The sequence below is a fragment of the Gobius niger genome (assembly GCF_951799975.1).
Source record: "Gobius niger genome assembly, chromosome: 6".
In the NCBI taxonomy this organism is placed as follows: Eukaryota; Metazoa; Chordata; class Actinopteri; order Gobiiformes; family Gobiidae; genus Gobius; species Gobius niger.
This window is the reverse complement of record NC_136857.1, coordinates 11658824-11684340: the sequence shown is the minus strand read 5'-3', so window position 1 is coordinate 11684340 and position 25517 is coordinate 11658824. Positions and strand designations below refer to the sequence as shown.

Here is a 25517-nt window from a genome sequence, read left to right as displayed (position 1 = left end):
TCTGTGAACTAGAGCAAAACAGACAGGAGAAACCAGCTGCACAAGTCTTAAGCATTTAGACCTTATAGGCACTGTGTTATGTTGTGTTTAATGTTGCACGTCTCACCAAGAAAAAATCCTCATTTGTGAACCTGTTTACAAACAATGGCAATAAAAACTATTCTGATTCTGATTCACTGTTTGGTACCAAGAACATTATAAATTAAAAAAGACCTATACATGTGTAGATTTCCATTACCATATTGTACAGTATCTCAAAAAGGTAAGTCCACCCCTGACATTTCTGCAAATATATCTTTTCATATGACAACTCTGACATAATGACACTTTGCTACAATAAAGTAGTCCGTGTATAGCTTGCATAACAGTACAATAGTGTGATTTTAATGAACAATCAAAATATCTCTATACATAACCAATTGTGTAAAAAAATCCAAATCGGGCTCAGAGTGTCCCAATATTTTCCAGCACATCCGTAACCCTCTTGGCCATAGAGTTCATCTGAGCTTCACAGGTTGCCACAGGACCCCTCTTCCACGGGGGATGTCAGAGACCTTGTGCTTCTACAACATAACCTCAAATGGATAAAGGTTATGAACTGGCCAAGCATGTCAGTTCATCTAAACCCTAGTGGGGCATCCTCAATCAGAGGTTGGAGGTGCACAAGGTCTCCAACATCCACCAGGTCAGTGGCGTCATCATGGACTGCATGTTGTCTCGTCTCAATGTTTTTCACATACTGTGGGCTATAATTAAAAGATACAGTAGCTATTATTATCAAAAGTAAAAACATCTCAATGTGAACACACCTCTGCGAACACTTAACTCAATAAAAACATTTGATTGGCTTTGCCAGACTAGTCTATTCTACACAGAAAGAAGCGGTTCTGCTTAACCAGTATAATACTGAATACTCCTCAATGTTCCTAGACTGAAATCCATTCATTCATTATATTTGAAAGAAATGGTGACATCAAGTGGTCAAAAGAGAAAACTACAAGTTTATTGCTGAATTCTTGCATTTTGAGTGTGCAATCTTCACACTACTTTGGTAGCATTTCAATAAACACGACTCTAGTGCATCTCAATCTGTAAGGCATTCCTTGGATCGTGAAATTGTTCTTTGGGATGCTTCTGTGTGAAGTTAGAGAATCAATGGCCTTGTTTGCATTGCTGTAAGGTTTTCCCACGCACTTCCTTTCACCTGTGGTCCTGTCCAATAAATTCTATGGGCAAAACACTTAAGCTGTATTTATTTTCTTACTAACCTTGTATTCACAGAGTCCTTCCATATGAACAGCTAGAATGTAGATACAAGTAGAGAATTACTCACTATAGCATAAGTTTTCCTAGTCTTTGTTTCAAACTTCCATTGATGATCTACACACACTGCAAAAGTGTCATTAATAAGAGTCACGTACAGCCTGAGCGAACAATTGTTTTTGGAGTCACGTTTCTACTAGCTCAGACGTACTTTTCCACTGCCTAAAAAGATGATCCAAAGTATTCAGGGCATGACTGTAGCCTGCAGTGTTTAGTTGCAGGTGAATGACATCATGAACTAATGGCTACGGACTAGTGGCCAAAAAACAAAATACCCATTAATCTATAAAAATGGATAATGTAAATGAGGGAGAATACAAATATAGTATAACCCAAAGAGAAAAGTCATTGTATCGGTTATAATTTCAAATATACTTTAATAGATATTTAAAACAGTTCTACAAATAAAATGGAAATTGCAAGCAAGGAAAGTTGGTTGTGGCACAGTCAGTAAGTCCATTTCCTGTACAGAACAAGGACTACATTTGCACATAAAAAAAAAACACTAAACATCGACAGGCGTGTGATATAGCGTGTCACTATTATATCTTGGCATTAAGACCTTGTTTATTTCATTTGTGCACTTGTTGTGGATTGTCTTTTTCGACTTTGATGCCTTTGACCTTCCACATTCCCACGATGCACCGCACCTTTTTCATACATCTGAACCCGTTGCATACCAGAAAACACAGACACAACATCAATGGTTGTCAACTATAAGCCACAGAGACCCACGATTGCAGAAATTATTCAAGATAGGTAGATCACTATTTAGTTAAAGTTGTTCTGGACACCTTGTAAGATATTTTAAATGTTATTGGACATTAGCAGCAGCACATTATAATGGTGTCATTGATCGTGTGTGCTGCCAAATGGGGAAATGGAACAACTCTGAATAGTGGGTCTCTATGGCACATATGTAAACTATTGTACAACTAAAAACAGGAGTGACCGACAAGAGACATGGTATTAAGTGTATTGAGAAATAATTGCTGAAAATGCATGCTACAATAATCACAGTGACTGTACCCTTCGTTTCTGCTGACAATGTTCCCGTCTCAAAGCTGAACAACCGGTCACATCAATCTCGTCGAAATATGATCGTGTAGTGCGTTTGGGAGACACTTCTCCAGTGTATTGCTCGCACTGCACTAAAATTCTTGTAGGAGCAGCTTATGAAGAGTTATCTTATTTATTCACTTTATAAAAACCACAAATCTTCTTTTGACAACTATTGATCCTTGACTTCAAAGTGGAAAAAGGGAATGTGCTGCCACTTTGTGGTCAGATACTGGCAGTGCACCTCCATCATCCTAAAGCCTCCGAAAGGTTAATTTTCCCCAAGAACAGCTTTATTTAAACCCAACCCATGATACGCAAATTTTAAAAACGCTACATTAGACATAATGACAGCAGAGGTACCGATCATGTATGCCACATCAACGTGCAAACTCAACATGTTTTACCAAAAAAATCAGCTTGGTCTGTCAGATCTGTGCATAGAGTTCAGTGATTCCTGATTTGAAGAAAGTTAGAAGACTGTTGAAGTCATAAAAACAAGTTAAGAAATGACTGACAAAGGAGCATGTGTCGGTGAATCACCCATGACTCAGCGCTGCGGGCGTCAGTTATGTGGCCGGACGAGATCCCAGGAAAAAACGCACCGGCAGGGGGCGCCGTCATTGGTAAAGCAGGTAGTTCTTCAGAGCAGCAGGTAACGGCAGTCTATGGATCTCTGGCAGACGCTCCTTTCCCAAAGCCACCCGGACCGAGCGCCGGCACAGGTCCATGAGGGACAGGGGCTCAGCTGCAGGAGAGGAGAGATGGATCAGGTTAAATATGCAAGTCTAACTATGTAACTATGTCTAATGTTTCACTATATGTATCACTATGCCTCACTTGCATATAAACCTTCATGGTCTTTCATGAGACAGACTCCCACTTTGGCTACAATATCAAATATATTTAAAAAAAAAAAAAAAGGTTTTGAAATAAAATAAATGAAATAAAATAGCCAAAATGTTCATCACTAGGCATAATTTTTACTTTTTTGGAAACTGTTTGGAGGTTGATTCTGAGCAGGATTGGATCTTACTAGGGCTGCAACTAACTATCATTTTGGAAATCGATTAATCTGCTGATTATTTTTACAATTAATTGGAGTAATCGCTTGGTTGTGAATGGTGTATGATAATTGTATTTCTTCTTTTCTTTTCTTTTTTAATTCCCATACAGCGAAAGTGGTGCCCCTTGAGGACATGTTGATGGAGTAAACTTAAAGTGTTTGAGTCTTTAGTGCCGATTCTGCTTTCTGATTGGATAAGACACAGAAAGATATTTATGAAATTTACAAAGTAGAAAACACTACGCATACCCATCGACAACTGATCAACCTATTGTTTCAGGATCCATCACTTACTGCAGCCTGGTCATCAGCAGGACTCGGAGAAACCTTTACAAAGCCACGCAGATGTTTTTGGTGGACGCAACTTCGCTTTGGTCTCAGAGCGCCTGCAGCCTTCAGTTCAACCTTAATCGATTATGGCACTTATGCACTCTGTTTAGGTGCGTGCACAGATTTTAAACTAAAACTTGCACCGCCACTTTCATACATGCATATTGTCAGGTTTTTGCACTACGGTGCACCATGGCATGGTGCATTGTTACACCCCTAGTCATATGCCATGGCTGCATAATCAGGGCAGCTAAACACGCATTTCCTCCCATAGCACTCCTGAATCGTCTTGATAAATCACCCGATATAGAAGATAACCTTCTACCGTTAATGGGACAGTTTACCAAATCTGATCCAAGAGCTGCAGTGAATCCAACCTGAAGCGCTGCATGTTCGCCACCCCGACTATAGCCTAAAAATATCTTCTGCATAAGCCAATGGATCAAATAAACTGTAAAAATCTAAATATTCCCCTAACCCAACGATAACCGGATCATGGCATTCCTCTGAAATAAGACAAATGTGTCCCATTCAAACAAAGTCCTTACAAACTCATGCATTTGTCCAGGATAGAGACTGCTACAATGGGAATATGCAGTTGCTTAAGATTTAATTGCTCTAGAATAGTGCAGCGTTTAAGAGGTCAGTTTGGCGCAATACAGTCCTCAACACACAATCAGACCTAAGTGACCCTGTCAAATTTGGCATTGCAGTACCAGTGTATCATGGTGCTTCCTTTAGTGCAGAGAAGTAGGTCAGGACTCCATGAGGACATGAAATCGTAATGAGTGCAGAAGATTTGAGGCTTGCTGGTCGTACAGCGGGTTTCGATAAGCACTATTCTCCCTCATTAAAAGCTCATGACCCATGTAGCACGTAGAATAATTGAGGATAATCCAATTTTACATTTGTCTGGAAGAGTATGTACCAAAGGAAATATGTAACACCATAAAACCAATGTCCCTGTTTTACACAGTACAGCCCAATAGCAGCGCACACAAAGGCTGCCTTTATGAAGAGCACAATTGTATATTATACATAGAATGTGCTTCAGATGCTTCACATCCAGCAACACTACAGTACATTTAATTAAAACCATAAGATGTCTTTTACAGTTCACAATTTTCATAAAATGTCTTAATTTCTGGAACATTTCCATAATAGAAAATGTTGAGATGCTGTTGAATACTTAAATAATAATAAAGCTGCCATAGGTCGGGTAGGATGAATATTAATTTAGGTTTTCATAAAAAATGCTTTGTGTGTTTTTTGTTTTTAAAAAGGACAAATGGCACACTACCTTGTTTTGGAAATATGCTCCAAGTATTAATTTCTATTTTTCAAAGGCAGTTTTGGATTGTAAAATTTTGCACATTGCCCCAACGGCCATTTCATAATCATCCTGCTGCAGACAATATTAACCACCTCTAAATTCCTAGTGGATAAACTTAGCCTTAAAGGGTCAGCATTTTGGGTTGTGCAGTAAGGGAAGACTAGTGTTTTACAAAACTGCTCTATTTGACAGTGACGCTGATCTGGTGAAGTGCTTCAGACAGAAAACATTCTCATTTTATAATGACAGTCCCATCAAAATGACATGAACTGTTATAAGATTAAACTGTTCACCCATGTTACTGATAAGAAGCATTTTTACCAATTTTAATAGATTGCCGTGAGCACTAATGAAGATTATCATGGTTTATTCATTGCATAATGCTAAATTGAATAACCAAATTAGTCCAAGACAAACATTTAACCTGAGGTGAATAAAGCAAAGCACAAAGTGCATTTATTTTTACACAAAGGGCAGCGCAGAGGTGCAGCGGTTAACGCTTTTGCCTTAGGGCAAGAAGGTCCCGGGTTCAATCCCGGACCAGGTGGGGCCTCGTTTAGTGTTTCCACAGTTTCAACCCTGTTTGGCCGCAGTACACAGCTTCGCCCGGTGTTACTCATCTACCATTTCCATTAGAAAGACAATGTTGTAGTTGTGGGCGGCGCTCCCACCGACACGCAATACATACGACATAAATACGACACTGGAAAACACATTATTGAAGGAACAACAGAATGATGACGTTTTGTGACACTGACTGTGGCACTGACTGGACAAATACTGCCTATTGATGGGGTTTATGGAATTATTCAGAGAGGCCAGAGCAAAAACTAGAGGAAAGAAGCAGCTAAAAGACGCACTATGCAGGCAAGCCATGTTCTAATGTTATGCCATCACCGGCTAAAATTATCAGCTAAATCACCCTTATGCCTGTGTGGAGTTCGCACGTTGTCCTTTGTGTAAGTTTCCCCTAGCCTGACTATCGCCAGACTAACCATCACAGGTTATATTTAGTCTGGGGACCACCAATTCATTTTCTTGGAGGAGAGGTTGGTTTACGAATGTCCATAGCCGTTTATAGGGCGCTACAAATGTCAATCATATGCGTCTGTACGCAGCCAATCGTATCCGAATATGACGTACCTGCTGTAAACTTTCATGCTAAATTATTTAGAACACGGTCTAAAACTTGATCGAAAGATGGCGTCGTGTCTGCTGCTGACATGTTGGATCCATAAATAAACGTTTTTATTTTTATGCGTAAACAAACTATAAGCTTCCATATGTCGAATAGCGCGTCATCGTCTTGCCGTCCCTCCTCGTTCTGTGATTGGTCCGCAAGTCGATGCGAAGATTTCGGCCATGGTCCCCAGACTGCTGTGCAGTTCGAAATGAGTCCAGCACACACAGCAGCATGGGTACTACCATTTTTTCCCATTTTTCTTTTTTTTACAATGTTTCCTGAAATATAGATTCCTCAAAAACATCGAGGAAGTTTCCAAAGTTGTTAAGTGGACAGGGTTGTTTGAGTTGGGGCCACTATGATTGTGAACGCATGGACAACAGAGCCAGCACAAACTAAGTACAGAATATTCCGAGTTAAAATGAGGAACTACTGACTGATTTGAATCATTAACAGCTTATTACTGTAACCCTTGGTTGCACACACACACGCCCAGTCTTGAACTCGTGAAAGAGGTACTTACGGTCAAGCCCATTGATGTAGCGGATGCGTATTTCACAGTGGCCCCACACCGCGCTCACTACGGGGTACAGCTTGCGGCCCTTGAGTCCCCTAAAGGCCACACCCAAGTAGTGTCCGTCCACGCTGTATCCCAGCGTGCCTTCATCCATGTCCAACACCACCAGCAGAGAGTCCGGGATGATGAACGTGTCTTCCGGCTCCAAGAAGGAGGGGTAGCTTTTCCCCGGATGGTTTTTACCATCATGGTACAGTTTACTCCTGCACAGGTCCCAGCCCCAGGACTCAGTGTTGCTACCAACCAAAGCCGTGTATCCCATAGAGTGCAGGGGTGCCTCGCTGGTGGCTACACCCACCACCGCGTGCGTGCCCCTTTGCCTCATAGCCCAGCTGATCTCCCACACGTGCAGTCCGCGGGTGTAGCCCACGCGGCCCCGGATGGCATCTGTGCTCTGGGCCACCGGGTGTCTGTGGAACACCAGTTTGTTGTCATCTTTCACAAAGATGTTCCTAGAGCGGTCGTCATTGTTCCAGGAGTGCTGCAGTTGGACATCTGCGCCGACAGGGGGCATGTCCAGCAGCAAGTCCAGCCGCGCTGGCTTGGTGTGGTCCAATGCTTGGAGCTCAAGCTTCAGGGGGCTGAAGGCTGGGTCCCGCATGTCAATGGTTTTGATGCCACCGGGGACTTTCTGCCCCATGCTCCGGGTGGGTTCAGCAGCGTGCCTCCTCCTCCCTCCCCCCGCCTCACACACAAATGGGGGGAGTTTAAAAGGTAAGAAACGTGTCCTCCACTGTGTTCCACTGTGCTCCACAGCCTCTGCCACGACGGGAGACAGCAGCTGCACTCTATGGCTGACCTGCAGACATTGGCAAACAAGAAATCTTTACACAATGGTAGTACAAAACCAAACAGTGATTAGAAAAATGTTGTCAGGACATTAGAATGTGGAAAATTACATTAAGAATACTTAGCATCTATAAGTTGCACTCTATAGGGAGGGGGCTCGAACAGAAAAGGCCCAAACTCTTTGTGGCCATTTGTGTCTCGGCACAACCCGATGCCATTCTGTATTCACCTTATTCCGGAGGCTCGCGTGGGCGCCGCCATTAATTGTGCCCGCCCCTTTTCTCCTATCTGTTAACATGGGAATGGAAAAGCCCACATAAAATCAGTCACTACATGAAAACAAAGCCGTTTTTAGGTCGCGCAGAGAAACTGTGCAGTGTTGACTTGTTGGTGCAAATGAACATTTTACACAAATCAATCGACTAAACATCAGATTTGAGCGGAGAACATTTTCCCTCGTTCTCCATTTAAATGAACGGGCTTCGCGCTCGACCGGAAGTGTCTGTACAACGGAAGTGCCGAGACAAAGCAAAAAGTGGCAAAAGTGGGCGGTGCGGAATAAGGTGAATAACATTTTAAAGATTAATGCATTTTTTAAAAACGAAATCTTATAGGCAGCCAATGGAGGGAACAACAAACTGGGGAAATGTGTTTCCACTTCTTAGTACCAGTTAAAAGACATGCTGCTGCTTTCTGGACAAGCTGCAATCTATGCATGTAGTATGGCTTTGACACCAGAATATAGGGCATTGCAGTCCAATCGTGAATAGATAAAAGCATGAAGTTGTTGGAGATAAAAATGGTTTGATTCTATAGATTTTTTAAATGATAACGGTCTGCTGTACAACACTGTATCTGGTCTCTTAAAATAAAATTACAATCTGTTAAAACACCAGGATTTCTGGCACTCTGTGCGACATTGGTTGCTAGACCACCAAGTTTGCCTGGTCTCTAAAATCAATTGGGACGACATCGGTTTTCAGCTCATTAAACATTAGAAAATCTTAAGCCATCGAAGTCTTTATTTGGCTGAAGCAATTATGAAAATTTACAAGACTGTTGTTACTGGAAGATAGTATCAGCATAAATTACAGGAAAAGGTAAACGATTCGATAAGATGGCCATAGGGCAGCATATTGAGATCAGATTATAGCCAAGGAACCCCATATTGTAGCTCAGCAGTTAGAGTAAAACATGTCAAAGCAGACAGAAAATTACCCATTTCATCATCAACACCGTTGAATCATCACAGTACAATGTCAAATTTCAAGAGACAAAGACTCAACTGTTGGGCAATTTAACATTTGCACAATGCAGCCATTTTGTCAAAATATACCAAGTAATTGAACAGTTCTTTGGATGAATTTAAGTTTTCCTTCATAGCTAGGCCTTAACAGCACGAGGGGTAAATGGTACATCGCACCAATGTTCAAGATCCTGTGAGCATGTAATGGAAAACCGAACATTGAACACTGTAGTAGCGCCAAGCCTATGAAAGTGACCTGCTGGAACCCCCAGGACACAAGAACGCACACTTTCTCAGATTATAGATTATGGTACCCACAAAAGCAAATTTGCAAACATTTTTACAAAAACTAAATTTTAGCCCAAAAACAGTGAGCAAAAGAGTGTATACAATATCAGTTAATACTGCGGCTGACTTATAAATAAAAAAATTAGATTTAAGAAATTTAAATTTAATGCCAGTTTGAATCATCTCATAACATTTTTCAATGAGCACCATTGAAAAATGTTATGAGCGCTTATAATTTAAGGGGCAGAAGAAAAAAACATGGAAACATGAAATGGTTTGACACAATTGTTTGGAAAGCACTACGTGTTGGTTTTAGTGAAACCAATCAAAAATACATTACAAATGTTTTATTTCTTTACATGGTCTTGAAATCGTACAACCACCGAAAGGTACCCACCCCCACTTTAGGAACCCCTGGTCTATTTGATTAGTAATTCACAAGAGAAAATCCACAATCATTGTATTACAGAACTTGTTTTCAAAAATAGTCAATAATTTTAATTTGATTTACTCCAAGTCTGAAAAGTGTCTTTGTTCCCTCATGTGATGTTTACCATCCTACTGTGAAGCAACTGACCTGATATGAGCGCAATCGTCATATGCATTTGTTGACATCAGCGTGTAGTAGTCTAGGAGTATCGCATAGCCAGACTGCCGCCTTATCCAATACGTCCCATCACTGTGACGACATAGTTAACTTCAAATATCTCCGCCTAATCTCTCCACTCTGTAGCAATCAGGTGAATCAGGGCCATGGGCCCCTCCCAGTCTGACAGTAGACAAACAAGACCAACAAGTTCCCAAAGGTCAACGAAAACATAGTTCTAAAAAGTTGAGTGTCTAGGATTACAATTACAAATAAAATGTAATCAAGATGGTGCTCAATCAATGAGGTCGTGATTATCTAGAACAGTGGTCTATAAAGGGATAAAATTGGCCTAAATCCTTACTAAACAGGGTTTTAAGTTAAACCATGAAAAACACTTAACATTACTAATAATAAGTTATGACCATCTCTAATAAAAATGAATAGTCTCAAATTGTAGATAACTCTGAGACATACAAATCTCAAATACCAAAAGTCAATTGAAGTGAAAACGTTACAAAACAATGTCTGAACTTGTCACTGTACCCTGTGGCCAACCCAGGTTCCACAGGTGAAAAACAACACAAATTCAGCCTTCACAAGGCGACCTTAAGTAGCACTGTAAACTGTGGTAAACATTAATGTTTGTCTGGTTCAACGCAGTCCATGACACGGCAGAATCATGAAAGCCACTCAAGACTGATTCGATTAGTTCTCAATTCTACACATTACTTTCACTGAAGGAGAGAGATTCAGGTTGGAGCCAAACCAAGAATTTGAAAACCTGTTGCCAACTCTGCTGTTGACACTAGAAAGAGGCAAACATTTGAGATACAGCTAACCACACAGACTTTATCATGATCTAAAATAATATTGGACTCTGCAACACTGCCACTTCTACATCTTAGCACTTTACTTCAACACTTTTTTTTTTTTTTTTTTTAAACACAATTTGGTCAATAGTTTAACATGGAACAACATTAAAAAGTAAATTATCAAGAAAAAAATTGAAAAAAATCAAATGTAGAAATGAAAAAATAAATATCCTCCTTGATAACCCAGGCAGGAACATTACATCTAATTGTCTGACCCTTACCCCGTACAGTGAAAATCCCCCATGCCAGACAGAGGGCTGATACATGACTGACTTGTGTTGATGGTAAAAACCTCTGCCCTTTGCTCCCTGTGAGTCTGCAGGGCTGCGGCAGGGCCCTCGGTGCATTGTCTAATGTGGAAAATGGTGCTACTGGGAAGGCCACTCTAATTGAATTGTAGACAAGAGTTCATTGAGAAGTGCTTTGGCTCCTCTTCTAATGCAAGTAAACAACCATTTAAATGGGTCATGTCTCTTCAGTGATTGGGAAACAGGAGGAAACAGAAAGCAGGCAGCGGGTGGCCACCATCTGAATGTAAACAATATCTTTTTCAATGGCTGTCCAGCTTTGAGCGAGAAACATGTTAATTTACACTGTCTTCAAGCCAGGAGTTTACCGTTCCCTCCTTACGTGGCAAGGAGCCATTTCCCTCACAACATGCACAAGCAAATCAAAATTACCCCAACAATAAAGGTCTTCCCACAGTTACCACGGATGTGAACACAAACAGAGCCGTCAGTGGGACAAAAGCTGGCTTGTGGTGGGTATTTTTGGGCCGGGATCCTGGCCGGTTAGGGTTCCTGGGCCCCAGCGCTGGTTTGGAGCAGATTAAAATGCAAGTGTAAACTCGCTGGATTTGCTGAGCCAAGGAAACACTTGTCTCTATTGAGGGGCCACCTGAAGCAGAGGCTCGGCCTGTTTGCAAACCTGTCGTCAAAGAAGGTTATAAAAATACATGTAAAAAAATAATAATAATAACATAGCTGGATAGGATTATCAGAAAAGGTACAAATGAAAACTCCAGGGCAAAACGTGGAATTTCACATGCTAAATAAGTGGTACAGAACAATGAGGAAGGGAGCAATAATCTGTAACAGTTTTATCTCAGATCATTTACATTTAAACATTATCATCAGATGGAAATGAGATGGAAATCCTCAGTGACTTGATGTATTGTGTCACCCCATATTGCGAGTTTTTTTTTCCACTACGTTATGAAGCCCTTACAAGTAAAGAGAGACAAAAACTCAAAACAACCACACCTGAACACAGCCACAAATGACAAAGATAGACAGGTTACAAGCAATGGAAACCAATAGGACCATAGATAAACTGCGTATAGTAATTTGCCAATAAACCACCACGTGACATGAAAGCGAAGGGTTATTTTGTTGAGGGACAGGTGTGCTATGTTGGCTAGGTGCACCCCCAGCATGTGAGTCTGTACGGGCCTTTAACCCCTTTGAAGCATATGTAATGTTAGCAGTGTGTGTGAACCCATTTGCAACCAGACTGACCCACCTGGTAAACTTCGGGCTCGGTTCTAATAAGACTGAACCAACTCCTGTCATTTGCCTATTCGATATTGCTCTTGCATTGGTTTATTTCCTTTATACCCTGCTCGGTTGCCCACACTCGTTAGCAACGGCGGCGGCGGCAACTGAAAGTGTGTTAGCAGTTAGCGACAAACGTTAAAGCATATTAGCGAGCGACTATCTCACAAACACGGCGATGGAAAACATGTCGAGGGCGTTTCTTTTCGCATTTATTATGTACATAACGCAAGCAAAGGGGGGGGGGGAAACACCTCCGCCTGTATCCCCTCACGAGCACACAACAACAGGGGGGAAAAAACACATTGAGCGTTGTAATTGTAGAGCACAAACCTGGCAGAGTTGTAGAGCAGATAAAGACACGGTGGCGGTGAGGGGTGTAGGGGCTCTGGACGGTACTACTCCATCGTGGTCGTGGCTTTACGACGCTTTCTTTAGCGTGCCTTACCTTTTAGCACTCGGGCAGGACATGAATTAGGTGAAATGATGATGGCTGCTCACTCACATCTCCTGATCACGTGGTCTAATGCTCCCAGCTGCTGCTGCTCCGCGAGATTGGGACCTCCCCAATGACGGATACATGATGGGACAATAACCTATGTTGTGGTGGTGCTGCTTCTGCAAGCTAATCTGCTTTCAATACTAACTACTTGAATCGATCTATAGAGTTTGGGAATGTGATGTCAAATCGCTAAGCATTATGGGATTAGCAGCAATTGTAAACTAATGGAGATTTTAAAAGTTAAAATACTGGAGTTATTGCTCACATTAAAACACTTGAACCACCACAGTTTGTTACATATATTTACCAGCAGTAACTCAGCAGCTAACGGAGTTGTTCCACAGCTTTTTTCTCCACTTTTATACTGTTTTTAGTTCATTTTAGTCAATGGAAATGTATGCTAACAGCTGCAAAGATGGCGGATCTCCATGGTAACTGTGGAATTTCACGCGTTAACTGCAAGGCTGTCAGAGATATCATAATCCCCAATACATTTTAAACTTTGCTATAATGTATCATTTTGTTGGGAACTGGCTTGAAGTAAATGAAATACTTAGGATGAAGCTGTACAGGTTTCTCCCCTCACTGTGATTTGGTTATAATATCATTTTACAATACTGCACTTCAAAATGACTCTTTCAGTAATTTAGATTAAGGTTCTGTTTACTTTAACTACAGATACAGAGTAGAGACGATGACTCAAGAACCTTTATCGAGGATAGACAACTCTTTACCAAGTTAAAAATCAAATAAGAGTATTACTAAGCAATTGAAACAAACTAAATTCAGTCCGACTGTCTTGCAATAAAAGAAAAACCGAAGTCCAAAAAAAGTTAGGCGGATACTGTCTGGGGTGATGCTTTTATGGAGGGCTGGCCCAAATCCAACAAGATTTCTTTTAGAAGTTTCCTGTTTGAAAGAGTTTACTGTCCTGAAAAAGGACAAAGACCTGCTCACTCCACAGTGACAAGCTTCATCTTGCCAGATTACATCTCTCTTCAAATTAAGTGCAATGGTTACAATACATCACCTAACAGAAAGGCTTTTAGAGTTGAAAAAGTGGGTCTTTGTGTGGAGATGGTTACTGAACAAAATTCTTGGAAGCTTGTCCTGATAGTTTGTCCTCCCCATTATCAAGTTAGTATCTTTACCATCACTACATCCCCTTTAACAGAACATTAACTTCATAGAATTATTTGAAAAGCCTTGATCTTAGTTTAGTCACATTGAGTGTTGTCTGCATCACACAGCATCACATCAGTTCTTTGAACACTCTATTTGGGCTTATTCCTAAAAATATGCTGTGCCTAAAGACATGATGTGAGATAAATCAAGACTGCTGCTCTGAGCACTCATCTCTATGTGATTAGCTGTGGTTGGAGCGTGATCATTAATATAGTGAACCGTGAAGCCTCATCTACTGACACTGTTGTTGATTTTGACTTTCAGGTCTTTTGGGCACCGTTGACATAGAGCAAAGAACAAAGAATGTCACGAACAGCCTGAGGATGCTTGAAAGTACTACATTCACAACTTTTGACTCACTTAGGTGGGCTCAAATCAAGATCCCATGGCAAAATATCATATGGGGCATGGATAACTTTAAACATACTGGCACTATAGCTATTTTTTAAATTGGATATTGGTTATGTTGATGATATGTTATGGTTAGGTCTGTGACTCACAAAAATGAGACAAAATAGGCATAAATTAATTCAAAATGTTTGATAGAATTATACTCTCAATTCCGTCACATGTAGTGACGGAATTGAGAGAATAGAATACAGAGAATAGAAATTGGTACTCCCAAACCCTTGGTGCACACAATAAAGTAAGACATACATCTGAAAAATGTAGAATACATAAGCAGAGTGGTAAAGTAGAGTAGTAGACAGGAGTTTGTGAATGTAGGTGGAAGCAAACCATTATAGCCAAATAGGCCAACAAAGTTTTCGGGTTTTTTTCTCAGTGAACAAACATTACCCAATCAATGGCAGTTGATGCATTAGAAACAACTGCCAGTTATTATTATTTTGTCCCGGTATGTCCCACAGTCCCACATTACAGCCACATTTGCTGTATAATATAATATAATGTCTCCCTCTAGTGGTTTATCAAGCACACGCCATTTGCTCACAGACCTATTATTTCTAATATTGACCCCTGTTTCCACTGGAACAGTTAATTGAATAATTCCCAATTCTTTATTAAATTACCATAAAAGCAACAAATGTGAAAGTGGAATGTTCAATTTTCTTATCTACCGTCTGCAATTTTAGATGTACTTTGCTTTACTTTACTTTGTCATATCTCTGTGAATTAAATGAACTAAAAATGACCTTATTTGTCCACTGTGTCAGGAGAGCACTGAAGGTAATACGGCTCATTTTACAACCTTGATAGGGAACACAGCTCTGCGACTAGAATTACCTTCCCCTCAGCTCGTCTACCGGTGAAAAAATCCCATTTTCCCATGCAGGGATGGCGCAATGTGCTGAGCTGGGTGATATCTCAGGGCCCCTAGTACAGCGGAGGAGGGGAGCGCAGACATGCTTACTGCCTCCCTTTTAGAAACCATCATTTCAGCAGGATCGATAGTACGCCCCACTCACTGCCTACTGCTGCTGCTGGGATGGGGGGAGTTGAGCCAAAGGAGAGGGGAGGGGGAGTGTGTGTGGACAGCTGCACCAAGTTAAGTGAGAGCGTTTGGAGCAGGCAGCCAAGGTGAATGATCGCGTGCTGCGTCAGACACTGGTTCTGGGATGCAGTTTGTGGGTGGATGCTGTCCTCAAGAGGAAGGTGCTGTGGTGGATGAAGACAGAAGATCAGATCAGCAGCAAAGTGTTTTATGTTCACAAGAGCTACAGTGCACTGAGCTGTGAATAACTATAAGAAGAAAAAAATATATATATATATATATATATTATTTCAGGCTGTAATATAAGCCTTCCAGTCTGGTATGTTGTAGATAGCAGCAAGTGATAGATAGTAATAATCATGCTTCTCTTGTAAAAACATATATACTATATTTTATGGCGCAGCAAACATGCAGAGTTTAGACTTTTGAGTAACGGCATTCATCAATTGAGAAGTTAATATCCTGATTTGTATATTTTTTCTTATAAAAGGTGTTATTTAGGTTGCGGAAATGTCGACTGATTATATGTATTGAGCATATTCGCCTGGGATAATTCACCAGCTACATGTATTTATCAAAAAAAATCGTATATTTAAATGCTATACTACATGACATTTATTTTGTGTCTGATTTAAAATAAAGGCAGCAGCATTGTTCTGAAGCAGTATGTATTTATTGTTGCGTTTTATAATGTTTTTAGGCATATAGATTTGTGGTCCTTGTAGTACTGTATGGACTGTGATTTGCAGCGTGGGCAGGGGCTTGGGTTTGAAAAGGTGCACCACTGCGGGACGGGGGGGAAGTGGATGGGACAGGATGTGTGCTGCAGTACGAGCATCCCCCTCTGTTCACATCGCGGCTCGTTTGTCAACGTGCCTGCAGGCTTGAATGGTGCATTGCTGCTAAAACACAAGGAAGACAATCGGCAGAAGGAACCGCACACACCTCTGAGGAGGGGTCCCAGGTGGGAATGGGCCTAGTTGGGAGATCTGCATTGGAGAGTGGAGTGATCAGGTCAGTAAATGCTAATGTCAAACAAAGATTAATTAGAATGGTTAATACTGTAAAATCAAATGAATGTGTTTTTTTTTTACTTAATTACTGGACAGGTTTAAGTCTTTATTCAGTGGTGCACAAAAAGCTCCTACAAGAAAAAGGTTGTAAAGAGCACAACAAGGAAAGGTCTGTTTATTATTTAAGTTCTAAACATGTCTTATCTAAAATGTACATTGATCTTCCAGGACCAAGAACATACATTACTTAGTACTTCCAACACACAAGTTCATAACGTGAATTGTTTACAATGACAATAAATTAAACTAAACTAAACTAAACTAAAACACACAGCAGAAAGAATGCGTATTTTCATTTTTCAAGCATTTTCAAAGTGTGCTTTAGAAAGTTTTGGGGAGACATTTACAAAATGTGCTTTGGACTAAGATAGAAAAAATAATTTACATTAACAGCTAATTAATAAAATATTTGTACTCACTTTTTGTCTCTACAGATTAGTAGCGCACAGGTAGTGGGCATTTCAGGGCATAAGGAGAAGCCCAGTGATATTGCACAGTTCATAGCCGCCTGGTTCTTGTGATGCACTTTGCAGTAAATAGGGAAACCCATGGAATGAAGCTTCAGGACTGCAGTGCGGGTCAAAGCTATGGTATAACCTAATCTGCGGTGTTCAGGGAGAGTGTAGCACATCGTCAACTCACCCAGTTCACTGGTCAGCTGCCAAGACACAGGACAGCCATGTTCACCCTTTATACTGGTGTTTGGCAGATGGCGGATTGCAGCTCTGACATAGGCGATCGTCCGTATATCTCCGCCATAAGGCAGGAAACTCTCCACGAGTTCGGCATGTGAGTCTTCCAGTGCAGAGATGGACAACTGGCCCTTTACCTAAAAGCAAACAATAATAATTATCATCGCAATATTCAAGAATAATCATTCATTCAAGCTAATCAAACACAACTTATAAACATCCTTTATCTCAGTTGCAGCAGTTTTTTGGTGCCTTGAATTTATTACGTATTACTTACTATTGTTTCAGACTTATGTGATTATGAAATACATCCAAATATGTTTCACCCAGTTACTCGACTGTTTTTAGTCACTTTTTTTTTACAGCATTTGTAATTTTTGCCAATTTTAATCTATTGATTTAAATTAAAGAATTTGCTTTAGAGACAGAGTAAAAGAAAACAACCAGAGCAAAATAGATTCTAATGAAGTCTGAGTTGAGTTGAAATAAAGTAATAATCGCAAAACGAAGAAATTCTACACTCTATAAAAAAGCGAAGCAAATATTTCTTTAAATTCAAATAAGTACCTCTGAACATGAGCCCATCTCTCCAGTTTATGACTTCTGGATGAACTAGCAAACCCCTGAGAGCCACGGGGTCCTTGGTGAATATGTCAGGAATCACATCCCAGTCTGCACCATCAGCATTAGCTCCACGGGCCTTTACAACGAGAACATACAGACATACGCAGGTAAATCCGAGCAGCTAAAAATCTTCTTTGTCCCGCTGTGTGCTGTACCTGTAAGTTACGATAACAAATGGCAGTGGTGAATGTAGGCCAGGAGTCAACGCACACTCGGAGATGACAGGCATTGTTTTGGAGGATACGCAGCAGACCTCCATAAACCTGGAAGAGTAAAAATGCTACAGCGCAAGCACAAAAAGAAAGAGTGTCACACCATCTCTGCAAATAAGAACAGCTCACATACAGTTTGCAGTAGTTTAGAAACACCAGATGTATCAGAGACTGTGGCAGCTCCTGATGAAGGATATTTTTCAGCAGACTGAGGTCCCGAACAGCCGTTAAGATCCTCATCTTGATTATCACTAAAACATTCAACTGTCGAAGGGAAACTAGATGCAAGTATTTGTGCTGTGGTCCCACCCAGACTGTGCTAAATGTGGCCTGTTGCACTATCAACCTTTACTGCGTTACAAATTAACTATTCATGTATTTATTGTTCCTGCTTTTTGTTCCCTTAATGCTTTCAGCAATAAGCTACTGTATGTGAAAGTAAGTAAGTAAAGTTTATTTCTAAAGAGCTTTTCACTCATAAAATCACAAAGTGCTGAGACGACAGAGGCTCAGATGGTAAAGCGGGTCGTCTTAAAACCGGATGCTTGAAGGTTCAAATCTCAGTGTCAGTGTGTCGCTGGGCAAGACACTCCACCCATCTTGCTATGAATGAATGTAATGTGTGAGTGAATGGTTGGTGTTGGTGGTCGGAATGGCGCAGATTGGTAGCCTCACTTCCGTCAGTCTACCCCATAGCAGCTGTGGCTACAATAGAAGCTTATTACCACTGAGTATGAAATGTATGAATAATGCAACACAAAGGGTTTGAGCATCCAGAAAAGAGCATCCAGAAAAGTGCAATATAAAGCCGATGGAGTATTAATTATTATTATTACGGTAATGTCAATGGAACTGCTTATTTCTGTTCTATCACATCAGAGATTGTAAAACGTAGAAATTAAGAAATATCATCTGAAATGGTATTGCTTTGGCATAATGAGTTTGAGCTAAAATCTGAAAGAGGTTGGTTTATGCAGCATTTTTCCTACAGAAGACAAAATGTAGGCTCATATAGGGACATAGTCTTTTCAACAATTATGGGAAAAGATCGCTCTCAATGCAGTGTAGCTCACTTACCTTCCTCCGAACACTTAAGAAAGAGCTTTTCTCTGCAGCTCCTCTCGGCAGTGGCTGATCTCTACATTGTACTAGAGCAGAGGGAGCAGACAGGCTGCTGCTGACACCCGCAGCTGACAGAGCGCACATTCACAGACAAGCACGGCTGCCACAAGTTCACATACTCCGTAATGTCAATCTGCTATTGACTCGTAACTACTGTTTCATCGTTTATATGGGAAATTGTGTCAATGTTTTGTGTAACATTACAGATAGCGTATTTGTGACCTACCTTGACTGACCTGCTTTGTCGCCTGTTCACGTGTCTTTGTCTCTTTATACAACTTTCAAAGGAATATACTCAGATTTACAAAATGAGGGCAACTTAGGCATTGGTGCAATGTACAAAGCCTATGAGCATAATTATTCTACAACAGCTTTTGTCAGACCTAAACTTATTTCCCCCAAATACATCTCCTGTTTTGCACACTGAGCTTTTTACAACCCGCCGAGCTTTAGCAATAAAATCTGCTGAACACCACAGCAAAGACAGTTAATTGTACAGTCTCAAAGGCCAAAAACTCAGTCGTCACTTGTCAGTCAAGACAGTTCTGCCTCTTGACTGAGTACTAGGGAGAATTAGTCTGAATTGATGTGTAAACCAAGCAAGCTGCTGAGCTTGTGAATCAATGTGTCTATTATCTTTTCCGGACAGATCAATAAAGGCAAGAAATAGGCTCCGAATGGCAAAACAGACAGACACGCGTACACTCACAGGCCACCACGCTCAACTCCATTATCTGTGTATGTTCAGGCATCAAGGCAGATAACCTTTTCAATTCACATGAGCATCACGTCACCACTGTCCCAGCTGGTCAGTGTGTCATAGCATCATCAATATTTACGAGCACAAAGTCCAGATCTCCCATTGGATAGAAATCTGAAATCCCCATTCATTGAGTTCACAATGAAAAAAAAATGTGTTCAATACTGTATATTACATTTAAAGGTGTATTATGGAACTTTTTATGTGGCTGTATGGGTGGTTAGCACGGCGCCCTTTTACTTTCCATCACAATGGTCTCATTGATGCTCCAGGATCAATTATTTTCAGAGTTTCTTGCAGGTTTTCACAGCTGACGACTTTTCTGACCAGAAAACCTACAAAACAATTGATTCTGGAGCGTTGTAGAGACCAGCGTGATCGAAAGTAAAGGCGCCATGCTAACCACCAATACAGCCAATAGGTCACAAAAAGGTTAATTGCGCACAAGTATCTTTTTGTTTTCTTGCGTAAAAAGTTCCACAATGGCCCTATATTTAAGCTCTATTAGTGTTGATCTAGTTTATAAAGACACATCAATTTAGTAGCAACAAAATCTGAGAGGGAATTATTGGATGAAATAGCAAACAATAACAATCAATGCAACAACGCTAAATCAACATCATTTTACACATTTCAATATTTATCTTTCTGAAAATCAAACAACCACAGAAACACAAGTTCTGAAAAACGTATTTAAGACACAAAAGTTATTGAGCATCCAAGATGTCCGATACAATGCTGAGGTGGATTAGTCATGAAGATATAACACCTGTGCAGCCCAGGGAACAACATTCACTGAAATACATACATATGTCTTAACTTATTATGCTTAAACTATGAGCCTTACACAATCTGAGCATTTACACACCTGCCTTTGCTCTGCTAACAAGAGGCAATGTTAAGACGCCAGGAGCGAAGAGGTGACAGTCGCCAGGTAAAACTCAGCCCTGTAATCTAATAGGACATGTAAAAGGGCCCCTCCTCATGCCTTATTCATCACTGGGGATGCCATTACTGAAAACGGCGTGGCCCGTGTGCGGGATCTGCTGCGGGGGCATTTTTACTTGAGTCAGTGAGTGCATAGAGGGCAGATGTTCAGTCAGACGCAGCGCAGCAGCATGCAGGTCACACATGCAGCAAAATATGCCCCAATTTCAACACCAGACAAATAGAAGATACCACCACTAATCAATTTATTTATTGGAGAAAGAGGAGCTCTATATGATGTAAATGCTGCTAATTTATATAAGTTCCATTGGCCAACAATATAAGAAACAACTGTCACTATAGTGCCTCAAACACCAAACTCAGACCTTAGATACTACACTCTCTGTAGAATTCATCGCAGAAGACCTGAGTCTCTGTCTGGGGCCCAGCAAAGTCAATGAAAAAGCCCCACTCCTGCAGTAAGCGCAGAACTGCGCTGCACTGCTGCATAGAGCCGCCAAGAGGCTAATGCTTCCAACACTGAGAATTTATAATGGGCCATTACACTACTCACAGCCCAAGCTGCACACGCAGTACGTCAACAAAAGAAAAAACGTAATACTGTAGATCCAAGTGCATTTTTGTGAAGAGATTGCAAAAAGTGAAGTTTAAGCTCATTGGCTGAACAAATGATGGATGATCTCACATTGAAGGAGTTGTGCAAAGCGCAAAAGACAAATTTGGTTGGTCAAGATATTTTCATTAGAGCACTGCAGAATGGCAGCAGTACAACAGTGCATTGTGGGTAGTGAAGGTTACAGCAAGAGCAACTACATTTTATTTCTTGATTATTATTTGTTTAGTTTTACTTTAGGAACTCTGCTTTACATCATGTGCAAATATAGCGTCTTAAGAACAACTTTCATTTTAAATAAGATTTGACTGTGAAAGGGGTAAAAGTGGGGGTGGGTGAAAGTGGTTAACAATTTCTGATATTTTGTACTGCATTCTCTGCATTCACGTACATTTCAAAATGAATCCATATTTCCATTGAACAGATTTAGAATGAGATTTCAGAGACAATAATGGCACGCTTCAAAGCAGCCCGTCTCTGGAGTCTGGAAGTGCGCTCATTCATGTCTCTGAGGAGATTTGCTGGTGTGTGAAAATGAATCAAAGTGGCTGAGGTGTGTGGAGGGGGCTCTTGCAGGAGTCGGTTACACTGATGATTGTTGGGGGGGTCAGTGGAGCAGGAAACGAGAGGGGGATGCTGAGGAGAACAGGACGGAGAGGCAGTTGGGTTGGGGATCTGCATGCGGGCTGACCCTGTAGGTTGCGTTCCCCTTTAAAAGTCCCATCCCACACAGATACGCAGAGCTCATGCAGGATCTGCTGCGGCAGTGGGGGAACACTGCTGAGCTGTGCAGTTTGTGCTGCCAGCAAGCGTGCACTGTAGAGGAGGGGGAGCGCGTACAGGAGAGGAGGGGTAAGGAGAGGAAGAGAGAGAGAGTGCAAACAATGTCATTCTGTTCAGGAGGCAATGCTGCAGTCAACTTTACCGCGCCATGAAAGCACATCACCAGCATCAGAGAGGCTCAGACTGAGTGCAGAGAAGTTTTGCTCCTGTCCCTCTTCAATCAGCCTCGTGAGTACATTGATGTTCTTTGGTTTGTTGTTTTTTGATTTGTTTCTCCAATGTATCCTTTAGCCATGCATGCTGCCTGCTATACTCACATTTTTTAAATAGATTAGTGCACTTTTGTACCATTACTTCTAGTAGGGGCAGTTCAATGCTGGGTGCCTGCCTGCCTCTGCAGCAACTACTACCAGGCACCAGACAGTTAGCAGTCAGGCTCCACTGCTCTCTCATCCATGTTTTACACATTGCATGGGATAGGAACAGCAGCCACGGTCAGATCGCTACAGCAATAGGCAAAAAGTTAAAACTAACCAGGCTGTAGTTTGTATCACACAGAAAAGACTTCTTCTAATTCAGTGTTGAGCTTAGCTGGAACAGGCAGTCCCAGTGTCCTGTTTATCATTAATTGTCTTATATTTTCAGTCTTGTGCAAATAGAGCTTTCCAAACAGTGCAGTGTATAATTTCAATTATGCAGAAAGTTCACAAGAAGCAGAAATGAGGAGATAACAAATAGGGTAGAGTGGCCTGCATGGGACAGTGAAGCCGTGGTGCAGTCCTGAAGTTGTGATCCAGCTAGCAAGACTTTGGTGCAATCCCTAAATATGGAATACAGTTTTAGGAGATTATGAAATGTAACTAGCATTGCACTCGTAAATATTGGTTAATGCTTTAAACATATTCTTAGACGGAAAAAAATATTTTTACTCTTGAGTGAAAAACTTGTCAGAAACTGATGCGGGTGTAAGGTATAAAAAAGAAATAGTGACAGAGATTGTGAGTGATGCTCTTGGCTTTGTCAGCTTATGTTTGTCAGTGTGCAGGGTTGTTGGCCCCAGGTTCATCTCAGGTAACTATGCTAAGACCTTGAAAATGTGAGGCCCATGTGTCGCAGCTGGAGGTTTGTGAGGTTACGGTAGAGTTCCTTGGCCCTCTGTCCTTCAGGCAGCAGTGGAGAGGAGCAGGCACAAAGTGTGCTGAAGGTCCGAGCCACATCCGGAGCCTGACATCATCTGCAGTTTCACTGGGGGTGGTGCTGCGCTGCCGCACTCACCTGATGTTCCTTGCACTTCGCTCCTGCCCTCCCCCACCCCCAAACTCTGCTCGTCCCTCCCCCTGGTCTCTAATTTCTCTACTGTAGTCTCTCTGAGATACAGTTGGCCAGCACAGCACCTCACCGGGCATGCTTTGCACCTATTTGAATGTCCCCCTCCCCTCACCCCCCTTCTGCCTCACACCCTCCCCACCTAAGAATTCTGCAGCACATGCTCCAAGCATCCTCCTTGAGCAATCAGAGTGAAAAGAGGAGAAAGAAAAGGCTGCGCTCATGCGGTGTCCTGCAGCAGCTGAGCTCCTGCAGTGTGCCGGCCTCACACTCACTGTGCTCATTGGGAGTCTGACAGACGTCTTCAGTCACGTGATACGCTGCTGCTGCTGCTGCTGCTGTAGCAGCACGGGCCCAGCCAAAGCCTGACTTCAGAGGAACAGACAGCCACATCCTGCATTTGGACAAACATTACTAACTTTAAAGGACACTGTGGGCAAATTATGTGGTTGCCCCCCCACCCCCCTCTCATGGTGCATTGTCCCATTCTAGCTCCAGTCCCGATGATGTAATCAATGCAGCAAGCATTGAACTTGCAGGGCCAGGGGTTTCTTTTCTTCCTCAGTCATTCTGGGACACACTCCAGTTGCTCAGAGATGAATGACCCCATTAACAACTTTGTATGATCCTTTCATTAACAAAGAGCAGAGAATGATCTCCTTGGAGAGAGTGTACTTAGACTTTCTCCATATTTCACTCATGTGCAAGCGCACACTTCCTGCTTCCATAAATTAAGGGCCACCTCTTGAAACTCTGGCACTGTGTCAAAGTGCTGCTGTTCGGTGCAGTGCCGCAACACCACTTCCAATAAATTAAAGTGACTATTTGCAGACAAACACGTCTCTTCAGCTTATTTGCGAAGTTTGTTTTCTCGCTGTTGTCTGTGGAGGATGGACAAAGCCCTGAGCCCCTGATGTAGATGTAACATCATGTGACTTTGCTCTCTCATTGATAAGGTCATCAGTGTTGACAGGCCGCAGTGAGACTAGCACACTCCTCAGTTCAGTGCCTTTAGGTGCTCAGCCAGCGAGTCTCAGGCCTAAGTAAAGCAGTTGAGTTTTGCTGAGCTGGATCCTACCGCTGCACCCAGAATCTGCCTAGTGATCAACTTCCACGATAGCAGTGCTGAACCGGCCTCAACCCTGCTCTCGTGAAAGCTAGCTAGCATTAGAGTAACTCTGCATAATTAGCACTCATTAAAGGTGATGATTCGGCAAAGTTAACCTCTCAGCGGCTAAAGCGAGAAATGCACTGCTCATTTATCATCGTGTGAAAACCTCCACAGCTCCATGAAAATACCATATTAACATCACACTCCAGGAAAATATTAATATTTTACAAATGCTTCATATTTTTGACAATGCAATCCCAAAGAGATCTGATGAATCAGCAGCTTTGATTTGAAGATGGTGCAGACTGTAGCCTGAGCTCTTATTTCTGACGTCTGATTTGAAACAAATTGTACTTACAAAGGGATAACGCTTCTTTCAATTTAATTTACTAAAACTAAATGAGAAATAGATTTTGATTAATTCCCTTTACTACGTTCATTGCTTTAAAGCTGAACAGAAAAGGTACTACAGGAGAAATTAAATTGAACTAAACATTATTCCTGACTGCAAAAGATTTATTTCAGTTTTCTTTACTTAACTTACTTAAGGGGTGCGTTAAGGGGGGCAAAAAGCCACAGCAAAAGGAGCTCTTGAATTGTAAACTTTGAAAAACATTGTGACAATAATTCAAAAGGGATAAATTATTTGATTTTGTTTGTAAACTAGTGAATAAGATTTGATTGTATTTGTTTGGGTATACGACTGCTGCATCCATCATCCTTACCTCTACACAGTCTTCATTCCTGCTTGTTACAATTGTCAATGGCATGTGTGTTTTAGCCCCTTTGGCTGAGTCACGCTGCTCCCCGGGTCTTTTCTGGGCTTCCCCCCTCTCTGATCCATGCTCCTCCCCTTCTCTGTGTGTCCTCTAGGAAACGGCTCCATCTCCAGCTCCGGCTGTTGG

General features: G+C 41.5%; 1 protein-coding gene and 1 long non-coding RNA gene across 2 annotated transcripts; both read right to left on the bottom strand.

The window, feature by feature from the left end:
- Positions 1-1699: 1699 nt before the first annotated feature.
- Positions 1700-12743, bottom strand: spsb1 (splA/ryanodine receptor domain and SOCS box containing 1). Its single transcript, XM_079558928.1, has 3 exons — positions 12542-12743; positions 6818-7670; positions 1700-3130 (listed from the first exon to the last, which is right to left on the bottom strand). The coding sequence occupies exons 2-3, from the start codon at positions 7509-7511 to the stop codon at positions 3003-3005; spliced, it is 822 nt and encodes a 273-aa protein (XP_079415054.1). The 5' UTR covers positions 7512-7670; positions 12542-12743; the 3' UTR covers positions 1700-3002.
- Positions 12744-17756: 5013 nt separating this feature from the next.
- LOC306964643 lies at positions 17757-25460 on the bottom strand. Its single transcript, XR_013792987.1, has 3 exons — positions 25338-25460; positions 17893-18000; positions 17757-17813 (listed from the first exon to the last, which is right to left on the bottom strand). It is a non-coding gene; the product is annotated as an uncharacterized lncRNA (long non-coding RNA).
- Positions 25461-25517: the final 57 nt, after the last annotated feature.